The following is a 24,134-nucleotide window of genomic DNA, read 5'->3' as shown; positions in this document are numbered from 1 at the left end:
TAAATTTTCCATTAACGTTGAGTGTCAATATTTCTTAAGCAAATATTACAAATGTTACATATTGTGACATTTACGAAATTGAAAATGTTCACCTCACTACCGTTATGCAGGGTGGTAGAGCAAACGCAATATAGAGTAAGAGAGTGTGGTAGCACTGTGCATTATATGAGTTAGCGGTGTTGTAGAATGGCCTGTCACTTGACAGCCTATAATGGAATTATTGATACGTGATATTTACACGAAATTTCGGAAGTCGCTGAAAACAAAGAAAAACAAATAAATAAAAGAAATATAAGATATACTGAAAATGTTTAGAAATTTTAAATTTAAGCTAAAAAATGTTTGAACAACTAAAAATTTACAAAAGGGCTGCCATCTACATTTTATCGAAGGAATTTAAATATACTAAAAAGTGACGCTAATATTTTTTTGCTTTCCATCGGAGGCATATTTTACGTAAATATTTGAAACGTGGTTGCCAGCCTATTTTTTTTCTTAATTTCTTCACTTTGATGCAAGTAAAAAGCATTTAAAAACTAAACTTAAACTCATTTATAGTAAACCAGAGTTGCCAAATAGAAAGTCATTATTATATATCTCTATATTTTGTGATTCCGTTGCCTTCTATTTCTGACTTATATAACATATAGTTGATAGTTATTTATTTTACTCCAAGGTATGCTATAATTTTGCTTATTTTATATTTGTTAAAAAAAATTCAAGCAAGATTGCCACAAAGCCTAAATGAAATAAATTTTTAGAAAAATATTTTCACAACAAATATTTATTACCAATGTAATTGGCAATGGAAAATATGTAAAGTGTTGCCAAAATTTATATTATATTGTATAATATAGATAGTTTAAATGTGAAGGAAATTGCGAAAAAATGCCACATAGTACAATAGTAGGAACATAAAGTTGCTAAAAACACATTTAAATATTGATTTTAAAATAATATTTAAAATAATTTAAATATTTCTTGAAAATTCAATTCAATTAGCTTTTTTATAACGATAACGAGGTTTCTTTTGTCCAGAGAAAGTGAAAAATATTTTTAATTAAAAAAAAAATTTTTAAATATAATTTTAAAATACTAATTTATTAATATTTTATAAAATATAATTTATTCAATCTCTTTTTATGCTGAGAAATTTTGGAAAATGTTTCTAAATTTTTAAATTAGTATAAATTTAAAATTCCTAATTTTTTTTTAATATAATTTAATTGTTATTTGTTATGACAAGGAAATCGTTTAATTTTGTCCTGAAAGTGGTTAAACATTTTAAAAATTAAAATTGAAAAGTTAAAATAATTCCTAAAAATATAATTTATTTATTATATTTATACTAAGGAAGTTGTCCAGAAAGTTTCCAAATATTTTTAATTTTTTTTTTTCATTTTAAAATTTTTTTTTTGTTTTTCTATACAATAAATTTAAATGTGTTAAAATTTTTTCTGAAATTTTATAGCACAAAAAATTTTAATATTTCTTGAAAATATAATTAATTATTAATTTTTATAATAATAGTTATGTGCAGAAAGAGTGAAAAATATATTTAAATTTTTGAAACCATTTTTTATTTAATTTTTTGAGAAATTTTATTAATTTAAAATTAATGAAGTTTTATATGAATTTATTTTTACGACTTTAATAAGTTTGTACCTTTCAAAACCGCTCCCAACATTTTTAATATTTCTATGTTTTTTTGATTGTTTGCATTTTTCTTAAACAACAGCCACACACAATTAATTTCCAGCATTCTTTCCTCCAAACGCATTTTAATTAAAAAATACTTGACGTACACGCACACACCGCCACCTTACATACGCGCTCACCACCCACCAGTCCATTTGAGTAGCACTCTCGTACAGCAACTGCTTTCAACTGTCATACTGTTTGCCATTTGTGTCTGACCATCTGTCAGCGCACGACGAGCTGCCAACTTAGAGGCGGCTGCTTCAAAACCGACATTGCGCTTCCGCACTTAGTCGCAAAGCCGCCCACGCGTGCATTTCACAAATTGCTTGGGTTTTTCTACAAGTATACAAGGGTTCCTCTCTGCTCGGATGGTGAGCTCGTCTCTGCTGCCCGCTTGTCTACTCGCCTTGACATTTAAGTTGACGTACATCACATGTTGGCGGTTGGAGTGTGCCTGAAGTGTCATATTCATAAAAGCAGGGTCGCATACTCAATGGGCGCACGCTCGACTTGGTCGCACTCTATATTGTGTATATCTATTGAGATTCTCACACTTTTCACTTGCCGCCGCACACACTCCGTGCGTTCGCTTTTCGTATTTCTAGTCCATACAGATATTATCGTGCCAACTTAATTTTTAGTATTTTTATTGTCTTACTCATTTTTATAGCCTCTTCTTACTTATGTGCATTGTTATTATCTGTTTTTGTTTTGTGTTCTTCAATATTGGATAATGTTTTTGTGACAGTTAAAAGCTCCGCTTTTAATTAGCGACAAACATTTAAGTATTATTGGGCAAGCAGCTGCTCGATCCGTCCCCTTTGTTTTGGAAATGTACCTACAAGGCATGAAATGTTCCTTTATTGCCAATGAAGTGGCGATGGGACTTAGCTGAATTAAATAAAGATACCCATTATTGGCTTTTAGGTCATTCTTTTTAAGCTAAAGCTTTAGTTATTGCGTCGATTACTTTTTTTTTTTTTGTTTTGAGAAGAAGAAAAAGTTGCTTTGGAGCAAAGCAAATTAGCGTGGGAGCTCTAAAGCAATTTACTCAAAGTATGTACGTTGTCGTTAAGATTCTTTAATAGTTGCTACAAACGCTATTTCTTAATGAAATCGCTGGCTATACATATATTATTGAATGATTTCCTTTGAAATTTAATATTTTTGGAAAACATAAAGCTTTTCCAAACATTTTTAAGCTTCAGCTGAAAACTTCGATTTTCAAAAGAAGCCTGTAAATCTTCAATTCAGAAAGCGTCACCAGATAATATGTTAAATAGCCTTTGTGAACTGTGGATTCATTAATCGACGCTATTTAAAGAAAAAAACAAAAATTACCCCAAAATAGAACAATTCAACCCGGGAAAATAGAATAATATATATCTTATATTGTCAAAATATTCGAATGAGAAGAAACTCTGTTCAGAAGGTGTCGAAAAACCAAACAACTAGAAATCAATAACCTGACAGGCGAAAATTCTATTAGTTCGAGCTTTGAAAGAGCTTTTTATTAGAAATCCTGATAGGGGAAGATTATGTTGGTTCAAGCGCTTAAAATACTTTTTCATTACATTTTGGCGAATGTTGAATCGATAAATATACAACAGGTTTATGTCGAAAGACTCGTAAAGAAAAATTTGGTCGAAATATACTGGTACAACTTTGGGAGGATTTCTCCACACCCACATGAGATTGGAATCCAAGAAAGTGATCGACCTTATAATTATTTCTTGTGGTCTGCGGTTTCTAAGGCTCTGTCAGCAAATTTTTGTTGAATCCGGAATGGTCCACTAGGTATATTTTTAACCTATTCAATTGTGCCGGAGTGCCGTAAAATAGCACAAACACATTGTTATAGACTAGAGACTAGACTCTTAGCTAAAAATATAGGATAAGTTTGATGATACTATTTAAGTATGCCCTCAAGACAATGAAAATCTAATTAAAACTCTAGCTTTGTTGCTGTACCACTAAAAGATTATGGTAAGTGGAATGAGATGAGTCTTTGATTGGATATGAAGTTATTGGCAGCAGAGCTTCGAATACTCCATGAAGCAGCTTTAAAGACATAATTGAGCTCTTTGCCAGATTCAACAGAAACCACTCCCAAATGGTTTGCAATATTTCGTAACTTCTTTCACAGTCTTCCAAGAAGCCTTAACAAAAAACTTAAGAAAATCACTGATTTATCATTTTACTATTATTTGAACATAATTTTTGTTTATCCTTACAATAGTTTAACCAGCGTCAATACATTTCTCGTTCTTTTTACTCAACACCCACAACTCCAGCTCTTTGCTTTGAGTATTTGTACTGTCAACTTAAACAAGCACCATTTGTCAAATTGCCAAAGCACAAATACTCCACCACACTGCCATTAGCAATTTGTATGCCTGAGACCCGGCATGTGTACCGACTCGACTGCCGGTCTTTGGCGCACATACATACATACATACCACATTTCTCTATTTCGTGCTTACTTGGGTAAACAGGAATTGAATTGAATTGTCACACAACACAAAAATAGCTATAAGGGGGACACATGCCCACAAATGCGTCTGTATTAGATGACAGCTAACGGAAATGTTGCAATTTCATTTTATATCGAACGTATAATACTTAACAGGAAATTACGTTCGTGCAAATGACAGCGAAATGCAACCATAAGAGCAAATTTATGTGCATGCGAATGCCGTGTGCGGAGACGCATCAGCTGTTCTGTGCGGTAAACTGTCAATTGGTTGAAATGACATTGACAGGAAATTTGATTTGTTATTATGGAATAATGGGAAGTTGAAGGAAGGTACATATTTCTTTAATCGACATTTTTTCGCAGAAGCAAAAAAAAATTTTAAAATTTACTATTAAATTTAAATGTGCTTCAAAATATAAAATTACGCAATAAGTATTTATTAATTCAGATGTATACTGAGGAATTTTGATACTATATATATGAAATAATAATAACAGTTAATTTTTTAATAGGTATACATATTTTAGGAAAATTTTTAAAAATTGTGCTTTTGAAATTGAATTATATTAAAATAATTTGCAAAATATTTTTCAAGTTTTTTCCAAAAATTTTTATTTGAATTTTTTAAATTTTGTTTTTAGTCTTTACGTATATGAAGGATTTTTTATATGAAATTATGTTCAAATAGCAGTTACTTTTTTTAATATATTTTGAAAAAAATTGATTTTTGAAAATTATTTAAATTTTTTTCCAAAATAGTTTTCCAATATTTTCCATAATACATATATTTCAAGTTGTTTCAAAAATGTTTTCATATTTTTCTTTTTTAAAATATTTTTTCAAAACTTTTTTTTTACATTTTTTACGATAAACTTTATATCTCCCAACAAAAAATTTAATGCTTAATTTTTTTAATTTTTAATCGAAAAATTGCTTCAATCACATACATGTATGTATGTATTGCAGTGCTTTGTAGTACGCGACTATTCTTATATATTATATATAATATATCTTTTGGCTTTTGCTCTGCATTGCTTATCCTTGAAATTCCCAGCTAAATAGCGATTTCGAATAGCAATAAAATTTAAAGCTGGCAGCATGATACCATTTTATAGAAGCTTACGCTGAGTTATGAGCGGCTTATTCGCAAAGCGTTCATATGACATTTGCAACAAAAATATGAACATTTAAGGGAGCTCTCATGCAATTGAGAATAATGTGAAAGCAGAAAATCGGACAATTAAAATAAATGTATTTTTTATCTTTGATATTTATAAGATTGTCTTGTTGTGTACTTCTCTTTCGACTTCGAATGAGACTCTAAGAAAAAGCAGCTACTACTATATATAACAAAGGACATTTAATCTAAGTTATCAATTTGTGGAAATAATATATTTTTCTTTCGAAAAATATGCCATAAATACACGAAAGTTGAGACTTTAACTTTCGGGTTGTGAAAATTTAATTTAATAAATTTAATTAATTCGAAAAATTAAAACTTAAAATAAAATTAGAATAGACAAAATGGCATTGAAATTTTATTTTTTATTTTAATATAATTAATTTTTGGATGTTATTCTAATTAAAAATTTTATTTTTAAAATGTAATTGAAATTTAATTTTGATATTTTTTCGAATATTCACAGTATAGAATTATTTATTTTATCGTGTTAAAATCTTTAGTTAAAAAAAAAATTATTTTTGAACTATTTTTAATTGCGCCTATGATAAATTTGTATAATAAAATATAATGTATTGAAATTTTTAAGTCAAACACTCTTGTGTTAAAAACATTAAATTCAATTAATTAAATTTAGAAAAAATATTTGAAAACTAGTTTTTTGTTTAATTATAATTAATTTTTGTGTTTTGTTTTAATTTTTAAAAGGAATTTTGCTGTGATTAAAAATTATATATAAATAAAAAAATTTATCAAAAAAAATTTAAATTTATTGTTTTTTAACTATAATTAATTTTTTGTATAAAGTTATAGTTAAAATATTTTTAAAAATTTTTTTATTATTTTTATTTTTAATATTACTGCCAAAAATTCAAAATAGTTTTATAAAGTAAAATTCGTATAATTAATAACTTGATTAAAGGTTAAAATACACAGACAGCAAAAATAAAAGTTTTAAGTTTTTTAATATTAAAAAAAGTTATGAATATGAAGCACTCAAAAAGTTTTTTTGGCTAAACGCTATCATTCATTCTTTCCTTCCGTTTCCCACTCAGCCACTTCAAGTGAGAAGCATAAAAATTATAAATAAAATTTTTGAAAAGGAATCACACACACACATACCATTTCAACTACAAGTACATCATAGCAATAAGTGCATTTAAAGCATTTGAAGTGCCGCTGGAAAGTAAAGAAAATAAAATTCCAGTTCGTTGCAAAGGGGAGTAGAACAGAGGAGGTGGCATAGAGTAGAGTCAACGGTGGCTGCGTTGACATGATGAAGCGCGTGTGGACGCGTGGCATTAATAACACAAGCTACATATGTATATACATAAGCGCTTATATATATATATATATATGTGTGTGTGTGTGTTAATGCAACCAAATATGCTTGAGTGTGTGTGTATATCTCGTCTTTGTATGTGTGTGTGTTTTGTAGGCTATAAATAACCAACGCACAGCGCTGACTAAACGCTAGAAAGAGTTCTAAGAACGTCAAGCAACAAATATGCACTAATTTTTACACACACACATATGTACTACATATATACATGTATTAATAGGTATGTAGATATTTTCATATGTTTTCCTGCTGTTTTTGGAAAATCAAGTAGCTGGCTATAAGCGGTGGCAGCTTATTTATTTTAAGTATTGTGGATAATGACAAGAAAAATAAGTGGAAAATACAAAAAAAAAGTTGAAACATTTTTTTTTAATTTAAAATAAAATGGAAATTTGAAAAGGGGCGTCCGCAAAAGCAACAGAAGGCATTTGAAAGCCTTTTCAATTCACTAGATTTCAGCGGAAAATCATATGCTGCCTGTAATATTAAGCTTTCGTTACATCGCCTTTTATTTCACTTTTTAATTTCCTCCCTTTAGTATTTTTTTTTATATATATATTTATGCTCTTTCTTTTGTTTTTTTTTTCATTCGGTTTAACGCGAAAAAAAATCAATGTAAATTGTTGGTGTGGCTGGCATTTCAGTTGGAGTCTAGAATTTTAATTGCAGTGAAATGACAATTTGTATCAGTAGTCAGTATTTGGCTGTGTGTGTATCTTCTACATGTAACGCATCCTTATATGTATATACTCGTATGTATTTAGGGATTTTATTCTTAGCATGCTTCACGTTTAGGGAACTAAATTCGCCAAATTTGGAAAAAATTAAATTGATTGGTTTTGAATAAATATCTATACATTAAAATTTTAATTTACATTTTAAAAACATATTGCAATTATTTGAATTTTTTAGTCAAATACATTTTATATATCACTTTTTTAAATGAAACATTTAATTAAATGTTTACACTGTGATTAATTTCTATTTAAAAAAAATTTATATAAAATAAAAAAAAAAATGTATTTCTAATTTTACACTTTTATAAATTTAATAATCTATTAATTAAATAAAACAAAAATACATAAAACATTTCAAAAAATAATCTAAACTAAAAAACAAACAAATATTTTAAATTCAATACAAAGTATCTATCAAATACAATATAAAATACCTAAATTCTTGCGAAAAATTAACATAATAAAAAATGTATAAAATTATATAAATAAAATATATTTTTAAAATTAAATTTTTTTTTTCAATATGCTTACGCTTTTTGTTAAAAAAAAAGTTTATATGTTTAAAAATGTATTGAAATTTTAATGTTTCTTAATAAAACATATATACAATATGCTTGGGAACACAATATTAAAAAAAAGTTTTTTTTATTTGAGTTTTTTCGTTTAAATAAATTTTAAAAAATATATTTTAAATTTTTTGTAATAAAATAAATTTTAAAAAAAATTGTAATAAACTAAAATTTTGAAAACATATAAATAATATATAACAGAATAAAAATAAATTAATTTAATTTGATTAACTTAAAAAACACTGCATTTATTCGAATTTTACAATTTATGTAAAAATAAGTTTTAAGAAATTTTTTTTTTCATTTACTTGAATTTTTCGATCAAATAAATTTTAAAAAATTTATTCAAAGTATTTTAAAATTTTCGTAATAAAAGAAATATAAAAAAAAAATTGTAATAAGCTAAAATTTTTAAACAATATAAAAAATATATTAATTTATTTAAATAAACTTAAAAAGCATTGCATTTATTTGAATATTTCAATTTTTGTTAAAATAAATTTTATAACAAAATTTTGTTTCATTTATTTGAATTTTTCTATCAAATAAATTTTAAAAAATTTATGAAAAGTATTTTAAAGTTTTTGTAATAAAACAAATTTTAAAAAAATTGTAATATGCTGAAATCTTTAAACAATATTAGAAATAAATTAATTTAAATAACATTGCATATATTTGTATTTTACAATTTTTGTTAAAATAAATTTAAAAACAAAATTTTTTGTTTCATTTATTTGAATTTTTAAAAAAAAATTTTTAAAATAATATTTCATAATTTGGCAATAAAATAAAATTTGACAACAACATAAACAAATTAATTTAATTCAATTTAATTAATTTAAAAAATATTGCACTATGCAATGCAAATTTGAATTTTTCAATAAAATATATTTTGAAAAATTTATTAAAAATATTTTTAAATGTTTGTAACAAATAAAAATTAAAAATTGTATTTAAGCAATATAAGAAATTACATTAAATTAAATTTAATAGAAAAAAAATTAAGTTTAATTTAAGAAATAAGAGGTTTTTTTTATAATAAAGCAATTTTTTTTAATCTAATATCAATTTGTTTCTACACAAATAAAATAATTTTCTTAAATAATTAAATTTTAAAATTTTCGAATTAAAAAAATTTGTAATGCTAATTAATTTCTGAATATAATATACTTAAATATATAACATATTCCTACTTATCCATAGTACTGAAAATTTATGTAACTCTACTAAGATAAATATTTTTGAACCCCTGCTTCTCACAATACTTTGGATATCAGAAGGAACTTGCAATTGAGAATTTCGCTTTCTACTATGTAAGTCACTGTAATAAAAACTCAGAATAGTAATTTAAGCGTCATAATTAGGATTACTCAGCGACTTCTTTCTTTTTTTCTAGTCTTTCATCTTCTAATATTATTTCTTTTTATATGCATTCTTCTTGATTGAGGTCACAACTCTAGCTCTTGAGCTTCTAATAGAATATTTTCACGTCCAATAGTTAAACCTCTTCCTTAGCTCTTTCTGGACTATTTTAGATTCCGAAAACCAAACAAAAAATGAAAAATGGTTTTCTGAGAGCATGCAGAGCTATTGTGGCTTACCATTCGTTGAATATTACCGAAACTGTCATTCTTTTTGTATTGATATTAACAGCAAACAAAAAGGAACGCTAAATCGCAAGCATACACAACCCACTCGCAATTTATGAAAAAAAAAAAAACAGTTCAATGAACTGTTAAGACGAGAAGCGTATGTACATATGTATGTGACGCCAGTTGCGAGTTAGTGAGTGTGACACTCGAAGAAGAAAGAAATCGAGAAGTTGTCAGTAATGGCTTGAGATTAGTCAACATGCATCTGACGTACATATGTGTGAGTGCATGAGTATTGAGTGGAGCGAAATCCTTCAGTGCTTTTAAAAATATCTCCATTTGGATATATGTACATATGTATATATATATATATGCATGTATGTTCTGTATATATAGTTACATATTTACAGTTATATTATACATATATTATAAACATACATATATTTTTAGCAAATCTTTCTGTATGACTTTATGGCTTCTTCTTAAGTAGACAATTATATATATATTTTTTGTATATTTATGTGCTTATGTTTGTAAGTGCAAATATTTAGTGGGAGTAAATGTCGTTTATAATTCTCATTTTGGCAATATTTATTGCCACGTCTACAAAGCACATATTCACTTTATGGCTTTTTCAATAGGAATATTTAGCATACTTTTTGGCGTTATGTTTTTTTCTACATTAAGTGGCAATTAATTGTGTGTATCCAAACATAAATTTGATGCTTTAATGGCCAGAGAGAAAGAATTAATCGGTTTTTATCTGCTTCTGCATCCTTTTTTCTGTTCCTATGTGTTTTATATTGGAAAAAAGTAAACACAGAGTGGTCTGTGATCAAATTACTTTTTGTAGAATATAATAAATCATTATACAACCACTTCCAGCTTTCATATAACGGTATTTTCAATAAAAAATTGAAAAAATCGATTTATTTTAGCAATAATGCTTCAAGATTTTCATATATCTTCGGTTAGTACAACACTTTGTGTTTCATTTTTCGAAAGAAAAAAAGTGTATTGAGAACCGACAGGCTTACTTCTAGAACGTTGGCGACAAGATCTCGAATTGCTTCTTCATAAAAAAAACGAACTATCAAACTTTCACAGTAATTATAAACCAGGCGTTCTTCTTCGCTTCAGTACGGCACAAACTTAAATATTTTACTCTCGAAAGCACACCAAAAAGGGTAGCAAGAGCGAACTGTTATAAACTGAATAATAGAAATATCATAGTTGGACTTATTCTGACAACATAATTGAGATTATAACCGCTTTTTCGCTTTCCGAAAACAATATAATCTAATATTATATATCTTTTTGAGTATATCTTCAAAAACTAGAGTCGCGATTTACAGACATTTAAGTCTTTCTAACTGCATCATACCAGAATAGAGACAATAAATATAGATTTATCCTTCCTATTATTTCCATCTGTTCTCATGTAGCCAGAGACTGGATATAACTATAATATAATATAATATTAAAGATGTTCTGTGTAAATACCGCAAAAAAGCACGTCTGTGTACCGAGTTAAGTAAAATCATGCAAGTTATTCCCTTAAGCTTCTCGGCGCTCTAAAGCTCTGATGTGCTCTCTAAATCTCACATAGAACTTATAGCGAAGTTCAGTTTACTTTTGCTTTCGAATATTTTACTAATACGGTCAGTGTCTGACTTAGTTTTTTATATCTGAGTACTGAAATTGCTTTGAACTCTCTTTTTACGAGAGTTTGGTATAATGTTTTGGGTTATTAGAGTTCTCGGTGAGACAGTAATGAAGTTATGTCAAATGTGTTATTGCCCTAAGCCAGCGAATTTAGTTAAACGTAAACTCAAATTGTGAATGCAGAAATTTAATTAACTCAGTGCTAATCTTTGCTTAGGTATATTTTAATTGTTAAGCCAAAATCAGACTGCCTCTGTGATGTGCCATTGCCAAATTTGAACAATCAAATCAATCAATCAAAATATTACGTTAAATAAGCAATCAGATGATTACCTCGTGTGAGGACATTTTTAAGAGCAGTTGCTTAGTAAATTCAATTGACATTTCTAAGTGATTTTTCTCACATTAATCACGTGTAGTCAATGCATATAGTAGTATATAAAAAATAAATATACAAACATTCGTCTATTTATATATGGTATACATATATAGGTATATTATTTCAAGTCATGCTACATCAGTAGAGTAATAATCAGATAACTCATATATTATTTATTTAGCAGCACACAAGTCATTCATCCATCTTGTTGAGAGTGTGACTACAAAAACAAAAAATGGAAGAAATATATGTGCACTCGTATGTGCGACGTATTCGACCATTTTATGGTATATGGTAGAGTGTAGGGTTCGCTAAAATAAATTTTAGCTTAGACGTATATAGCAAAAAATATCGTAAGAAATATACAACAACCTCATATATCACCTTGAGCGAGTGCTTAAAACAAATACCAAATTCATGGCAATTTGTTGTACTGAAGCTTTTTGCAAGATTTTCTATTTCTTTTTTTTCTGTTACTTTGCACGCGAGAAACTGATTTACACCACAAACCAACAGGCAGTGGGTCTCTAGGGTGGCATTCGTATTAATAATTGAAGGCAGTATGTAATGTAAATACATGTGGAGGGGAGTGGGAAGGAAAACACTTATTTATTTTTCACAAAGCTCAGAATTTTATTCTCTATATTGTTTTTATGCCAAAAAATATTTTCCAAACTCTCAATACTGAGCAAACAAGCCAAGAAATATTCTTAATTTTACACTTAACACAAAGTATAAGATATTTCAAATTTTCAACAATAATTATCATTATTTTTTTTTTTAATTCTGAAACTGTTTTCTTTTCTATATTAATATAAAGTGTGATCCATTTCGAGGTTCCCACAGAGAAAATTCAAATTAGCAATGACTTGTTCGAGCATTTCGACTGGTAACTGGCGAATGACACGCGTGATGTTTTGCGCCAAGGCCTGATTTGAAGCGGGTTTGTCGTCATAGACTTTAAAGGACCGATGATTCCACCGGCTCATAAACCACACCAAACCGTTGTTTTTTCTGCATTAAATGGCAGCTCTTGAGTCTCTTCAGGTTGCTCTTCATCGCAAATGCGGCAATTTAGCTTGTTTACATACCCATTGAGTCAGGAATGGGCCTCAACAATATTTGGCTCGAAAACGTCTGATCTTCTTGGAACTTTTCAAGAGCGCATAGAGCGAAGTGATGTCGCTTGGGAAGGTCAAGCGGCTTCAGTTCTTGCAGAAGCTGTATTTTGTATGTTTTCAATTTAAGATCTCGACGTAAAATACGCCAAGTCGTTCCATACGTCAGTCCGAATCGCACCGAATCGATTCTCCACGGTCTTTGTGAACACTCTCAGCTACGTCCGCTATATTTTCTTCACTGCGTGCTAGACGTGGTCTATTCGGTCGAATATTATCCAATAATGGATGCTGGGTCTCAAGATGACTGATGGTGTTGCGAATAATACGCTCAGAACGTGAATATTCGTCATAAAGTTGAACAATTTTTAAACGTTGTTCAGGCTTAAGTCTTTCCATGATGAAATGCCATACAATACCAAACAAAAGTAACATGACAGCTAGACACAAATCACGCGTGATTTGTCATAAATAGCTATTGAAAAGATTACCTCTACTTGGCTCACCCGTTAATTCATAAAAACAGTTAATATATTTCTCTTGTAAGCATTAAACATAACGATCTTAAAGGTATGCAATTATTTAAACTTGAAAAATAATTATAAGCTGCCTAGAAGTATGCTATAACCTTTAAAAAATAGAAAAGCTGTATTTTAATTTATTTTTGGGGCAGCTTGTATAAAGACTCTATTTAGATAACTGTTTAAGCATTCTTGTTACAAAATTAAAAAACCTATATTCGACAGTAAACACATAAAAAATATTTTTAAATATCTAATGTCCCCAAAAAGTATGCTAAGAAAAATTGAAGAGCGTTCAACTAGAAATTCCTTCAACACAAAAAGTCTTGCTTCAATATATTTCAACTTAATGAGACACCAGAGTAAATCTGGCTACAAATGCCTACTTATTTTTAAAGTGCCAACTATAAAGTACGCTCACATGCCTGACGCAAGTGTATAAATATAAAAATATTCTACTTGCTGCCCTTGTGACTTTTTATACACGTTCGCATACATTTTTACGATTTTCAAATCCCTTAGCTAAGCTATAAACCAGCAAACTATCGTAGTTCGCCACCTGCTATGCCTAAAAATAGGCTATTCATTTGGAGCGCCGGCAAAAGAAATCTTAAAATGGCTTTTTAGCGTCGCACGGCTGTCGGCTGCTGTTCGCTTATCGAAATGTGCAAAGTTAGTGCTAGCGTTGCACTTTATTTTTGCATGCACTCGATAATTTTTTTCACACTTTATGTTTTTTTACACTTTGTACAAACTTCTTGCATACCCTAAAAATAAAGCAAAACTTTACTAAAGAAAGCTAGCTAAGCGCTTTGGTACCAAAGTGGCATTCAAGCAAAGCCGCCAAGTGCGCTATACAACCGCCTTGATCTTTCTCTCTCCCTCTTGCACGCTGAAAGCAAAAAGCGTACTCAAGTTGGTCCTTGCCATTGAAAGTGTTTGTTGTATACTTTTGTGCATATAATTATACAATGCGTATATGGTAGACCTAGGCGCATATAGCCGCTGGCGGCGCCTAAAATGTCACTAAGAACTAAGCAGCTGCGCTGAATATGCATTATATATACATATGTATATAATATATAAAGACTTCCTGCCAAGCATGTTTGTGTGAAGCATGCTTATCGCCAAGTATTGTCGTCGGGCGAAATCTCACGCGACTGTCACGCTGGCGCCGCTAATGCATATGGGCATGTCTGTGTAATAACATGCATGTTTTTGCCCATTTCAGCGAGTACATGACTTTTATTGCATACTTTTTGGTGCTATAGCGCTTGCTATTTTATTATGTGCATGCTTATTGGCAAAGTTGAAGTTTTGCACAATTGTATTGCTCGTAAAATGGTAAAATATTTTCACTGCGACACTTCTGCATTTCTACGAAGGCGCATTTCTCACTCTTAACCGCACGCTTGTCGTCGCCAGCGTTTTGCGTTGCATTTCTACATTCCTGCTGACTGCCTTTCCCCCTTTTTTATTTGCTGGCATGCTTTATCGCTTTTGACTTATGCCGTTAGCGATTTTTATGTCTCCAAAACCCATTGCATACTTTTGTGCACACCGCAGGCGCCAGCATTTTTAGCTTTGCCCTTCAATAGCGCCATTAATTATTTGTGCAACTATCAAATAAATTTTCTATTTTCGCCTCATACGCGTAAAAAAGATCAGTTGCTGCCCCCAAATATATGCAATAATTTTTTGTATAACTAAAATGTCGCATGTTCTCGCATAAATAAGTACACCCACACACAACCGCCATGTCTATAAATATTTTCCTTATGTATATTTGCATATTTAACGCTATCTGCGCATATTGACATTTAATTTAATATCCTTTACTGTTAGCCAAATTCGCCGTCGGGCAGCAAAGCAACTTATCTTACTGTCTGCCATAACTCCATCCACGGCTTTAATGCTGTGTTCGCAGGATGTTAGATCATATGCCTTGCGAATTTCCCTGCCGACTCTCTCTCTTTCTCTCTCTGTCCCTTTATTTAGCTTTGCGTGTAACTTCTCTTTCGAGCTCAATACAATTTATTCGTCTTTATTTTCGGCACATTTGCCGGATTGGCAGTGCAAATATTTATTTTCCGAGTTCAGACTCTGAATATTCATAAGTACTTACGTAATTGTCATTTTTAAGCATTTATTCAGAAATGGCCTAAAAAAATATTTTTGGTTGCAATAAATCAAACTTAATAATTAACTTAAGTTCTTGGAAAAAAATTATTTTAAAAATATTTATTTCAGCCGCTGAAATAAAGCATTGTTTCTTTAAAGCTCGCTCTCTCACTCTCTGTCGTTCCAGCTTTTTAGCATCTTGTAAGTGTGCCATATCCAAAGAAGAAGCTTCCGAAATCGACATTTCCAAAAAATAAATGTCTCTCTTAAACTATGAGGCATGTTGATAAACCTGCTTATCATAATATATTTTTTACTCTGAGCTAAAATAAATTTCTGGAGACACATTGTATATAAGAAAATTAGCATATATCAGGAGCAATTGATCTCGATAAACTTTTGAGAATTGTCTTGCAAATCAAGTACATATCATCTGTATTCTCTTTACATTGCTTTTTTAAGTTAGTGTAACCTAGTTAAGAGTTTATGAGTTTTGTTTTAAAAGGTATACACTCACTTTCGGTAAACTGACTTAAAACACCAGAGCACAGATGCTGTACGTAACTCAAATGAGGTGATGTGTCAAATTTAAGTCGTATCATTAGAATTCGGATTAAATAGGTGTAACCTTTTACTAATTTCGCGAAGCTCTGGTTTATTTTTTCCCTAGAAATGTCTTATATAATATATAAGATCTCAAGGATGAAGTCATAAAATATTTCACAGAGTGTCAAACAAATAATAATAAATTCTTACACCATTCCGTCTAGTAACAATGATCTCACACAGTTCATTCGACCGCTTTCAGTTCTAGAAAAGATTCTTATATCAAGACAAAGATTTTAAGTGGCTATTCTCTCTTCCTCTCTCTCTCTCTCTCTCTGTCCCTCATTTTATTTATATAACATATTTCTGTTCAAAAAAGATATGTATTCTACATTCCTTAGGTATCCAATGTAAAACATTTACATAGAATTTTTCATTTCTATTCTTCATTTTTTACGAGCACCACTCCAAAAATTTATTTGCCTGGGAATTACTAGCGCAACTGACAGCTGCATTTTATATCCGCCAGAAATAGCAGAAAGTTTGTTTGTGTCAAACGAAAATTGCATTTCTGTGCTTTCTTAAAACCAAAAAAAAGACTTATATCAAAAAATTTGGAACAACAGCAGACCCAAGTACCGCTATGTTTATTACAACAACAAAATTAAAGAAGACAAAAAAGTGGTTAGGCTGCAAAAATTTTCTTCAATATAATATTTTGCTGCATTTTATTGATATTTTTTCTATTTTTTTTTTTTTTTGGCAACAAAAAGTACCTCCTTCCATTGCCTTGCAAATTTGGCTGTTACCTGCGGAAATGAGTATTGTTGTAAATCATGTCAAGGCATTTCCACTTTTGGCAGCAGTGAGATGCAAATTTATTGCTAATAACTGTCAACTTGCAAGTTGTGCCAAGGCAGTTATTTCGGCAAAGAACTATAAAGTATAGTTATATAAATTGACATAAAATTAATAAAACATCGCAAAACATAATCCTATAACATAAACCAACAACACAGAATGGCACAACTCTAAACAAACGCATGAAACGTTTAAAAAAATTTAAAAAAATAACACAGAATTAATTACAAAATGAAATTTAAATAACAACATAGCATTGAATTGCATTGCTTAACAACACCACATTGACACCACTTTGTGCATAAAATTGCAAAAAAAAACATTAAACGATAAGTTAACTTAACGCAAGACTCCACAAAAAACATAGCATCGCATAATAAAAATTTAAATAAAATATTAAATAGTTGAACAAAGTTGAATAAACTTTCATGAGAAGCTCTAAAAGAAATTCCCAACAAATACATTAAAAGTCTAAAAAATAATATAGAATCAATTATAAAAGTAAATTAACATAACAACGCATAACATAGAATGGCATAGCAGAGAGTCACATAACTTAACAATAGCTCACAAAGCATAAGCAAAGCATAGACAAATAATTCAATAAGCTAACTGAACATAATATAATACAATATGAAAAACATAGCATGGAACAATACAACTTGAAAAAAAATTTTAATCAGAGAACTAAAATTGTATGAGTAACTTATATAACGAATTCTTAACGAACCCACCAGAAGTACAAAAAATAACATAGAATTAATTATACAACTAAATTAACATAACATCGAATAACATGCAGCTACATTAAATTTTCTGTTCAACTTCTGCAATAAACTCTTAACAAATGCGTTCAACATGTAAAAAAGAACATAGAATTAGTCATAAAGTTAAATTAATTTAACATCAATAAAATACATATATATATAACATAGAATAGCATAAGATCCAAATGCATAACCTTGTTAGGTTAGTGTATAAAATAGAAAAAATAAGTTAACTTAACATTAGACTCCATAAGAAACATAACATTGCATAATAAAAATTTTAATAAAATATTAATTAACTGAGTCTGAAATCTAAAGTCAGACTAAAGTCAGTTATATTAAATTTGCTCACCAATTTCTGCAATAAACTCTTAAAAAATGCATTGAACGTGTAAAAAATAATATAGAGTTAGCTATTAAATTAAATTAGCATAACATCGCAAAACATAGAATAACATAGCATCGTAGGAAATAACTTAAAAGCAACTCGTACTGCGGTAAATAGCAAAATATATAATAGTATGAACATAACGTAGCATAAAAACATAGCAACGCATAGTAAAAATTTGAAAAAATAATGTATTAGTTAAATTATTTTTTATGTATTTATAATATAAATAAAAAGTAAATAAACTTAACACCGCAAATTATAGAATGACATAGCAGCTAACAAAATAACTTAACAGCATGCTATAACGCCAAAATAGCAAAATGAATAATTAACTACTTAACATAACGCAGCATAAAAATCATAATATAACACCGCGTAACATAGAATGACATAGCATCGAATGGCATAACTAAACAACTGCTCATAATGTGCTACCTATATGCCATACGTACAACCGCTTTAAGCTACGAAATGTGTCTATAATTTACTATGAAAACTATTTTTCGCAGCTCCGCCACCTTCATCTGCTTAGCAGAGTTGATTTTAACTTTAATCAAGCTACTTAACAGCCAATATAACAATACCAGCTTAAAATTAACTAACCGGCCTGCTATCTTCCGACTTGAAATACACAAAAGCTATTGTCTCCATACGATATTGCCACTTAAATACTTAAATCTTTCTGCAGCTCAATAACTAAGCACAACTTTTGTGCCTGAGGGCACTGATTGCTTTTACTATGTATGTATGCCTGCACTTAATTGCACTTATGCTTTGACAGCGTGCCGTTATCTTCACTCTGCAGCATAATTAATGTGCACAGGTAATCCTTTACAACAGCACACACATACATACACTTTTATACATACCATACAACTAAGCATCGTTAACTACATACCGGAGTAAATTTGAAAAAAAAAATACTAAGGTTTAATGTTACCGTTAATGCCAATACACTCGTAAACGCCTTACAACTTACTAACTACACTGATTCTAAAACTTTTAAAGTTCTTCTTAACGCCTCAAAGTCACCTGACCTTTATCACTTATTTTCAGCTCCTTCTTTTCTTTACAAGAAACTATAGTAGGACTTCGTACACGCTTTGGAAATTTAATCAACTTGTTCTTCACCCTTCTATCACTCTCAGTATTGCACCAATAATTTTGTAGAAACTTTTTCTTACACAACTTAATTGCTTTTGTCTTACGTTTGACAGCGTAGAACGGCCAGGAATGCATTTTAGTGCAATTAATTGCATAGTGGTAGTCAGGCAAAAATAAAATTGGCTATGCTGGATCGAAAAAGCGACCAAAACGTGACCCATTTTGATCGTGAAATAATTCTCAACACTCTCCAATTATTTTTTGAGAATAAACGAAAGAAACTGCTAAAGTCTGAGCCTTGAAGTCATAAGTCGGAACCTTGCTCAATATACGTTTGCAGTTTCTGAGGCATTTTAAGGTCATCTTTCTCTTCACAGAGCTTTAGGATGATTGCTTTTTGGATGAGGAACCTTCTTTCGAATTCTTGAAATCATAGCTCGGAGCGTTAATCAAGATTGCTTTACAATTCCTGACACAAAGTGTGTTCATCTCTCTCACCACCGAGCTTTAGATAGCTGTTTCCTAGATTTCTGAGATGGGTCTAGACCTGCGTAATTTATTTTATATTGCCCATGAACGCGCTCATTTCCAAAAACTTTCGATAGCTTAACATAACTATTCACTCTAAGGAATTTCAAACTTTGAGAAGTTTTCTCTTACTTTCCACACTTCGACGAAGTAATGAATTGGAACTTAAATCATGAATATAATGTGAGAGAACCTTTCAAGAAAAGTACAAGTACTTGTAGTAATAATATAATTTTTTGTAAAAACGACTGGGAATTAAATCATCATAATAGGGTGCGCTCCTCACTTTGTCGAGCTCATTTGGGAAAATTCCAATAAAAAAAAGGATTTATACATAGAGCAAGGACCACAAATAATAAGGTTATTTAAAGTGATGCATTCTGCTTTTATATCTCGAAGTGTTATGAGTAATCGTACGTAGAAAGTGCCAACGTTGAGTCAGAGCAGCTGATCTAAGACAGAGGACCGGTCACAGAGATCGATTTTAATGCTATAGCTGTTGTCTACTAATTAATTCTTCTCTTTAATACTTTAATCTCTCTCGACAAGTCTATAATCCGCATTATAGTTACTTAGCTTACGTAGATAACCTCAAATTAAAAACCACTTTGTAGTTTCAATATCTACCTTAACTTTGTGCTACGCCCTAAGTTCAACTGGGGTCTCTCGCGCTTCTTTACATCTTTAAAATGTAAGCAACTTTGTTCAGACTCATTCTTACTGCAGTCTCTTGCACTCACCTAACAGCTTGTTAATATTACGGTCGAACACAATAACTTAATTTGTCGCATGCGTGAACCGCGTATCGTGATTTCATGCGCTAAACGGAGGCTGTGGAGACTGCAGTGCCGGATAAGCTGCTACCTTCCTACCTCATCTACACATGCTGCTCGCTATTGGTGTAATAAATAGCAGAAACCCAACAACACTAGCACTTAAATATCTAAGTTTCACGCCAAGTTTTATAAACTCTTTGTCTACACGCGTGTTGGCGGCTTTGCTGCGCGTCTTAGACACGCTACTATGCGGCGAAGACTATTTTCTCGTCTTTGTCATGCCATAAAATTGTGTGGTGATGTCTTTTACGTTTTATACTTACATACGTTGTCGACTACAAGTAAGTACTTGCGACTAATGGTAGCGCCAGCCCACCCGCTGCTTGCGTGACTCAAGTGCGCGTCACAATGAGCGCCTGCAACCCCTTTTCGCGTAATTCGAACTGGGCGTTTCTTTAACGCAAACCAAATTGATGCGCTCGGCGTTGTGTAAAGAAATGCTCAAAGTTTTAAATTAAATTAACTTTATCGCCAACTGGTTTTGGGTCGTTAACTATTAATTGACGTTAGACGATATTCAAATATTTTTGCACTTTTGTGGGAGTGAAAGGGTTGTGTGGACAGAAAACTTTGCAGACAACCACAGCAGGGTAGCAAATGTTCATGAAAGGCAAATATGGGCGGAAATATATTGAAATTCGAATTTCTCCACAAAACTTTGAAATTCAAAGATTTATGAAAGCTTATGTAGGATGAGAAGGGATACCAGAGGCATCTATGTGATATTTGGAAAGAAATGTTCAACATAAAAAACTCGCGGCTACTTTAGCTCGAGCCGAAAGACCTGCCATATCTATAATTCTTTACATTACTCTTTTTCAATATCTCTGACTTTTCTATTATCTTACATTATCTTCTCTGTATGCATACTAATTATTAATTTCGTCTTTTTCTCCATTTCAGGTGCGGGCTATGGAACAGCGGCTGAGTGAATGGCCCAAACCACCACAGTCAGCCACTGCCTCGCCGATCCATCAAAGCCAACAGCAGCAACAACAACAATCGACACTAACCGCACAGCAATCAGGTAGTCTTCCTACTCAAGAGGCTGAAAAAACCATCACCTCATTGGAAATACAAGTTGAGGAGCAACGTCAATTGCGTCTACACGACGCTCGACAAGTCGAAGCAAAAGCGGCAAAAATCAAAGAATGGGTCACCAATAAACTACGTGAACTCGAAGAGCAAAATCAATTGTTGCGCGAACAGAATGTTAAATGTAATCAACAATTGGAGCTATTAAAGAATCATATCGCCAATCAATCGAACCGACACAGTATCGTCGGACCACATCCAGTGCGCAATAGTCTGAGTTTGGATGTGCAAGAGTTCGCCGACTCAGCAGAGGGACGACGACGTAGCGAAAGTTTAGATCCGCAAGAGATCATCAATCGCCCATTAACCGCTTCATATCCGCATCATCAGCATCGACGCAATCTCAGTATGGAACCGCAAGAGCTCGAACGTAATTTGGTTGCGGCCGTAGATGGTTTAACGCTCACACCACTCGCCAGCATCTCGAAAGCGTCCACAACGCGACCAGATAGTTCAGATACAGATACTGCACATGATTATGCTGAAATCTATACTCCATCGTGTGAAAAGCTGCCAGCCTGGATGAAAAACAATCCAGCGTTAATGGCGAGCGGCGGTAATTCGAGCACGACAACCACTACCAGTGATTTGGGCGTACCACGTCCACCAACGCCACCATTACATCGTTTCCCCAGCTGGGAGGCGAAGATTTATCAAGTAGCCAACGATGGGCTGAGTGGCGTGAGTGAAGAGAACCTTGTGCAGCATCAACAAGATGTGCACGCAACGCAGACGCAGTCACAACCGCCACCCGACATACAGGAGTCCACAAGTGGCGCGGCGTCGGGAGGCAGCAATAGCGCGTGCAATACGCTAGCAAACGGCGGCGGCCATGGACGTGCTACGCCTTCAAACAACGGTACATTGGGTAGCACGCGCGGTGAGAGTGGCGCTGGCGGTAATGGCGTACCTGGAACACCACAGCTGCCCACACGTCAACAGCAGACTGCAAGCGGAGGTTTCTGTGATATATCGGTGCCCGTTTATGCGACCGTCAAAGGGGTGAGTGTAAACACTCTGACATATAGTTATCAAAGTTAAATTATTTCGTTTAACCTTCAGCGCGCCTCACAAATACGTTCCATGCCCTTCACGGGCGACTCCAGTGATGACTCGAGCGATGGCGAAGATAATGCCGTTATGCTAACGCACAATTCACATAACTCATCAAGCACCGACAACACGGAAACATCAACTTCGGGTAGCGCATCGAGTCCTTCGAAGAGCCTAAAGACATCCTCGAGTTTGAGTCCAGCTAAGCGTAGTGGTTCGGAGAGTCCAAAGAATACGAAAGCTCGTGGTATGTATGAAAGCATGAAATGGTTTTGGGAAAACAACGTAGTTGATTGTGCTTGCAGACCTTCTAATCGAAACACCTAACCAACAACAACTTAACACCTATACTCCAATACTAACTATGTTAAAACTACCTCTATAACGGAATCTGAATGCACTATTTTAATTATTATATTTATGTTTTGTTTTGATAAAGTACAAACAGTAACTCGGTAATTCCCGTTTCTGCAGCCAACTAGTGGCTCGAATCTTTCTTTATAATTATAAAACTCTCAGTTTTCGTTTGTCTATATTTTTTTCGAACCACTAAGTAGCCTAAAACCTTTTAGAACCAGTAAAACTCCTGATTTTAATACTTAAAGTCGCTTCAACCGCAATTAAAAGCTTCCAACATTGACTTTGTAGCCAACAATGGAGCTCTTTTCTCTACCTGGGGAGATTGACTTTTAGGGGATTCTATCATTCGAACAACCAAATAATGAAAGCCTGTATAGACCATCTACCCTCTTTAAACGACATCTCTGTATAAGTTTTTAGCATCCGCACGTCTTTAGCACTTCATCCTGAAAACCTTGCGATTACTTTATGCCTTTAAGCTCTTTTTAGAATATTCCGTAATAGTGAGACAGTTCTGAGGCTTGTCTTATATATACCTTTTGACTATGGCCCAGCCGCTCGTGTAAAGAAATAGTTTTTATACACTTTTTCTACAGCGCTGTAGCCGATAACGGTTTCACTGTAGCTTCAGTTTTCGGAGAAAATAATTCCACTCATTTCCGAATAGAGTTGTACCTTACAGGTTAGCTTTTCTATAGCTGTCTACAGATAGAGCCGCTGAGATCTTATACAAGTTGGTAGCCAAGCCTAGGAACTTTTTTAGAGTGCTAGATTTATGAACTTAAAGATTTCTTCTACAAGTCATCCTGTGATCCTCCTCCTTATAGATACTAAGTTCAATGTACTACAAATCTGCTTGATAACTTATTCTCGGCGTATCGCTGGAGCGATGTCATAACAAATCGAATTCTCTAATTTGTAGCTCCATCAGTCCTAGCGCCTTAGTCGACCGATGAACCATCAATCCATCTTTAATAAATGCTGGGGACGACTAAGCTGGGACAGTCCTACAAACCTATTCATAGTAGCTGTGTGCTCCGATTCTCATTCGTCCCGTAGTAGTTAGTAGTCTAGTAACCTTTAGTCAATCCTTCCGCAACTTTCCCCTTAATAAGTAATTTTCTTAAATAAATAAAAAAAATAAATATTTTTTGCAAATTAAATAAATTTTCTAATAATTTACTTTCTATAT

At 31.9% G+C, this 24,134-nt stretch overlaps 1 protein-coding gene across 15 annotated transcripts in view; it reads left to right on the top strand.

Moving 5' to 3' along the window:
- LOC106615088 (uncharacterized protein CG43867) overlaps window positions 1–24,134 on the top strand; it is a 266,508-nt gene that overhangs the window by 230,316 nt on the left and 12,058 nt on the right. For all 15 annotated transcript variants that reach the window (XM_036376967.2, XM_036376966.2, XM_070110439.1 and 12 more), the window contains 2 exons: window positions 21,338–22,531; window positions 22,592–22,829. In XM_036376967.2, the coding sequence (XP_036232860.2) occupies window positions 21,338–22,531; window positions 22,592–22,829 (1,432 nt within the window). The remainder of the gene's footprint in view (window positions 1–21,337; window positions 22,532–22,591; window positions 22,830–24,134) is intronic.

The sequence above is a fragment of the Bactrocera oleae genome, chromosome 5, assembly GCF_042242935.1.
Source record: "Bactrocera oleae isolate idBacOlea1 chromosome 5, idBacOlea1, whole genome shotgun sequence".
Taxonomy (NCBI): domain Eukaryota; kingdom Metazoa; phylum Arthropoda; class Insecta; order Diptera; family Tephritidae; genus Bactrocera; species Bactrocera oleae.
Note: the sequence above shows the minus strand (reverse complement) of the source record. Positions and strands in the feature narration are given on the sequence as shown.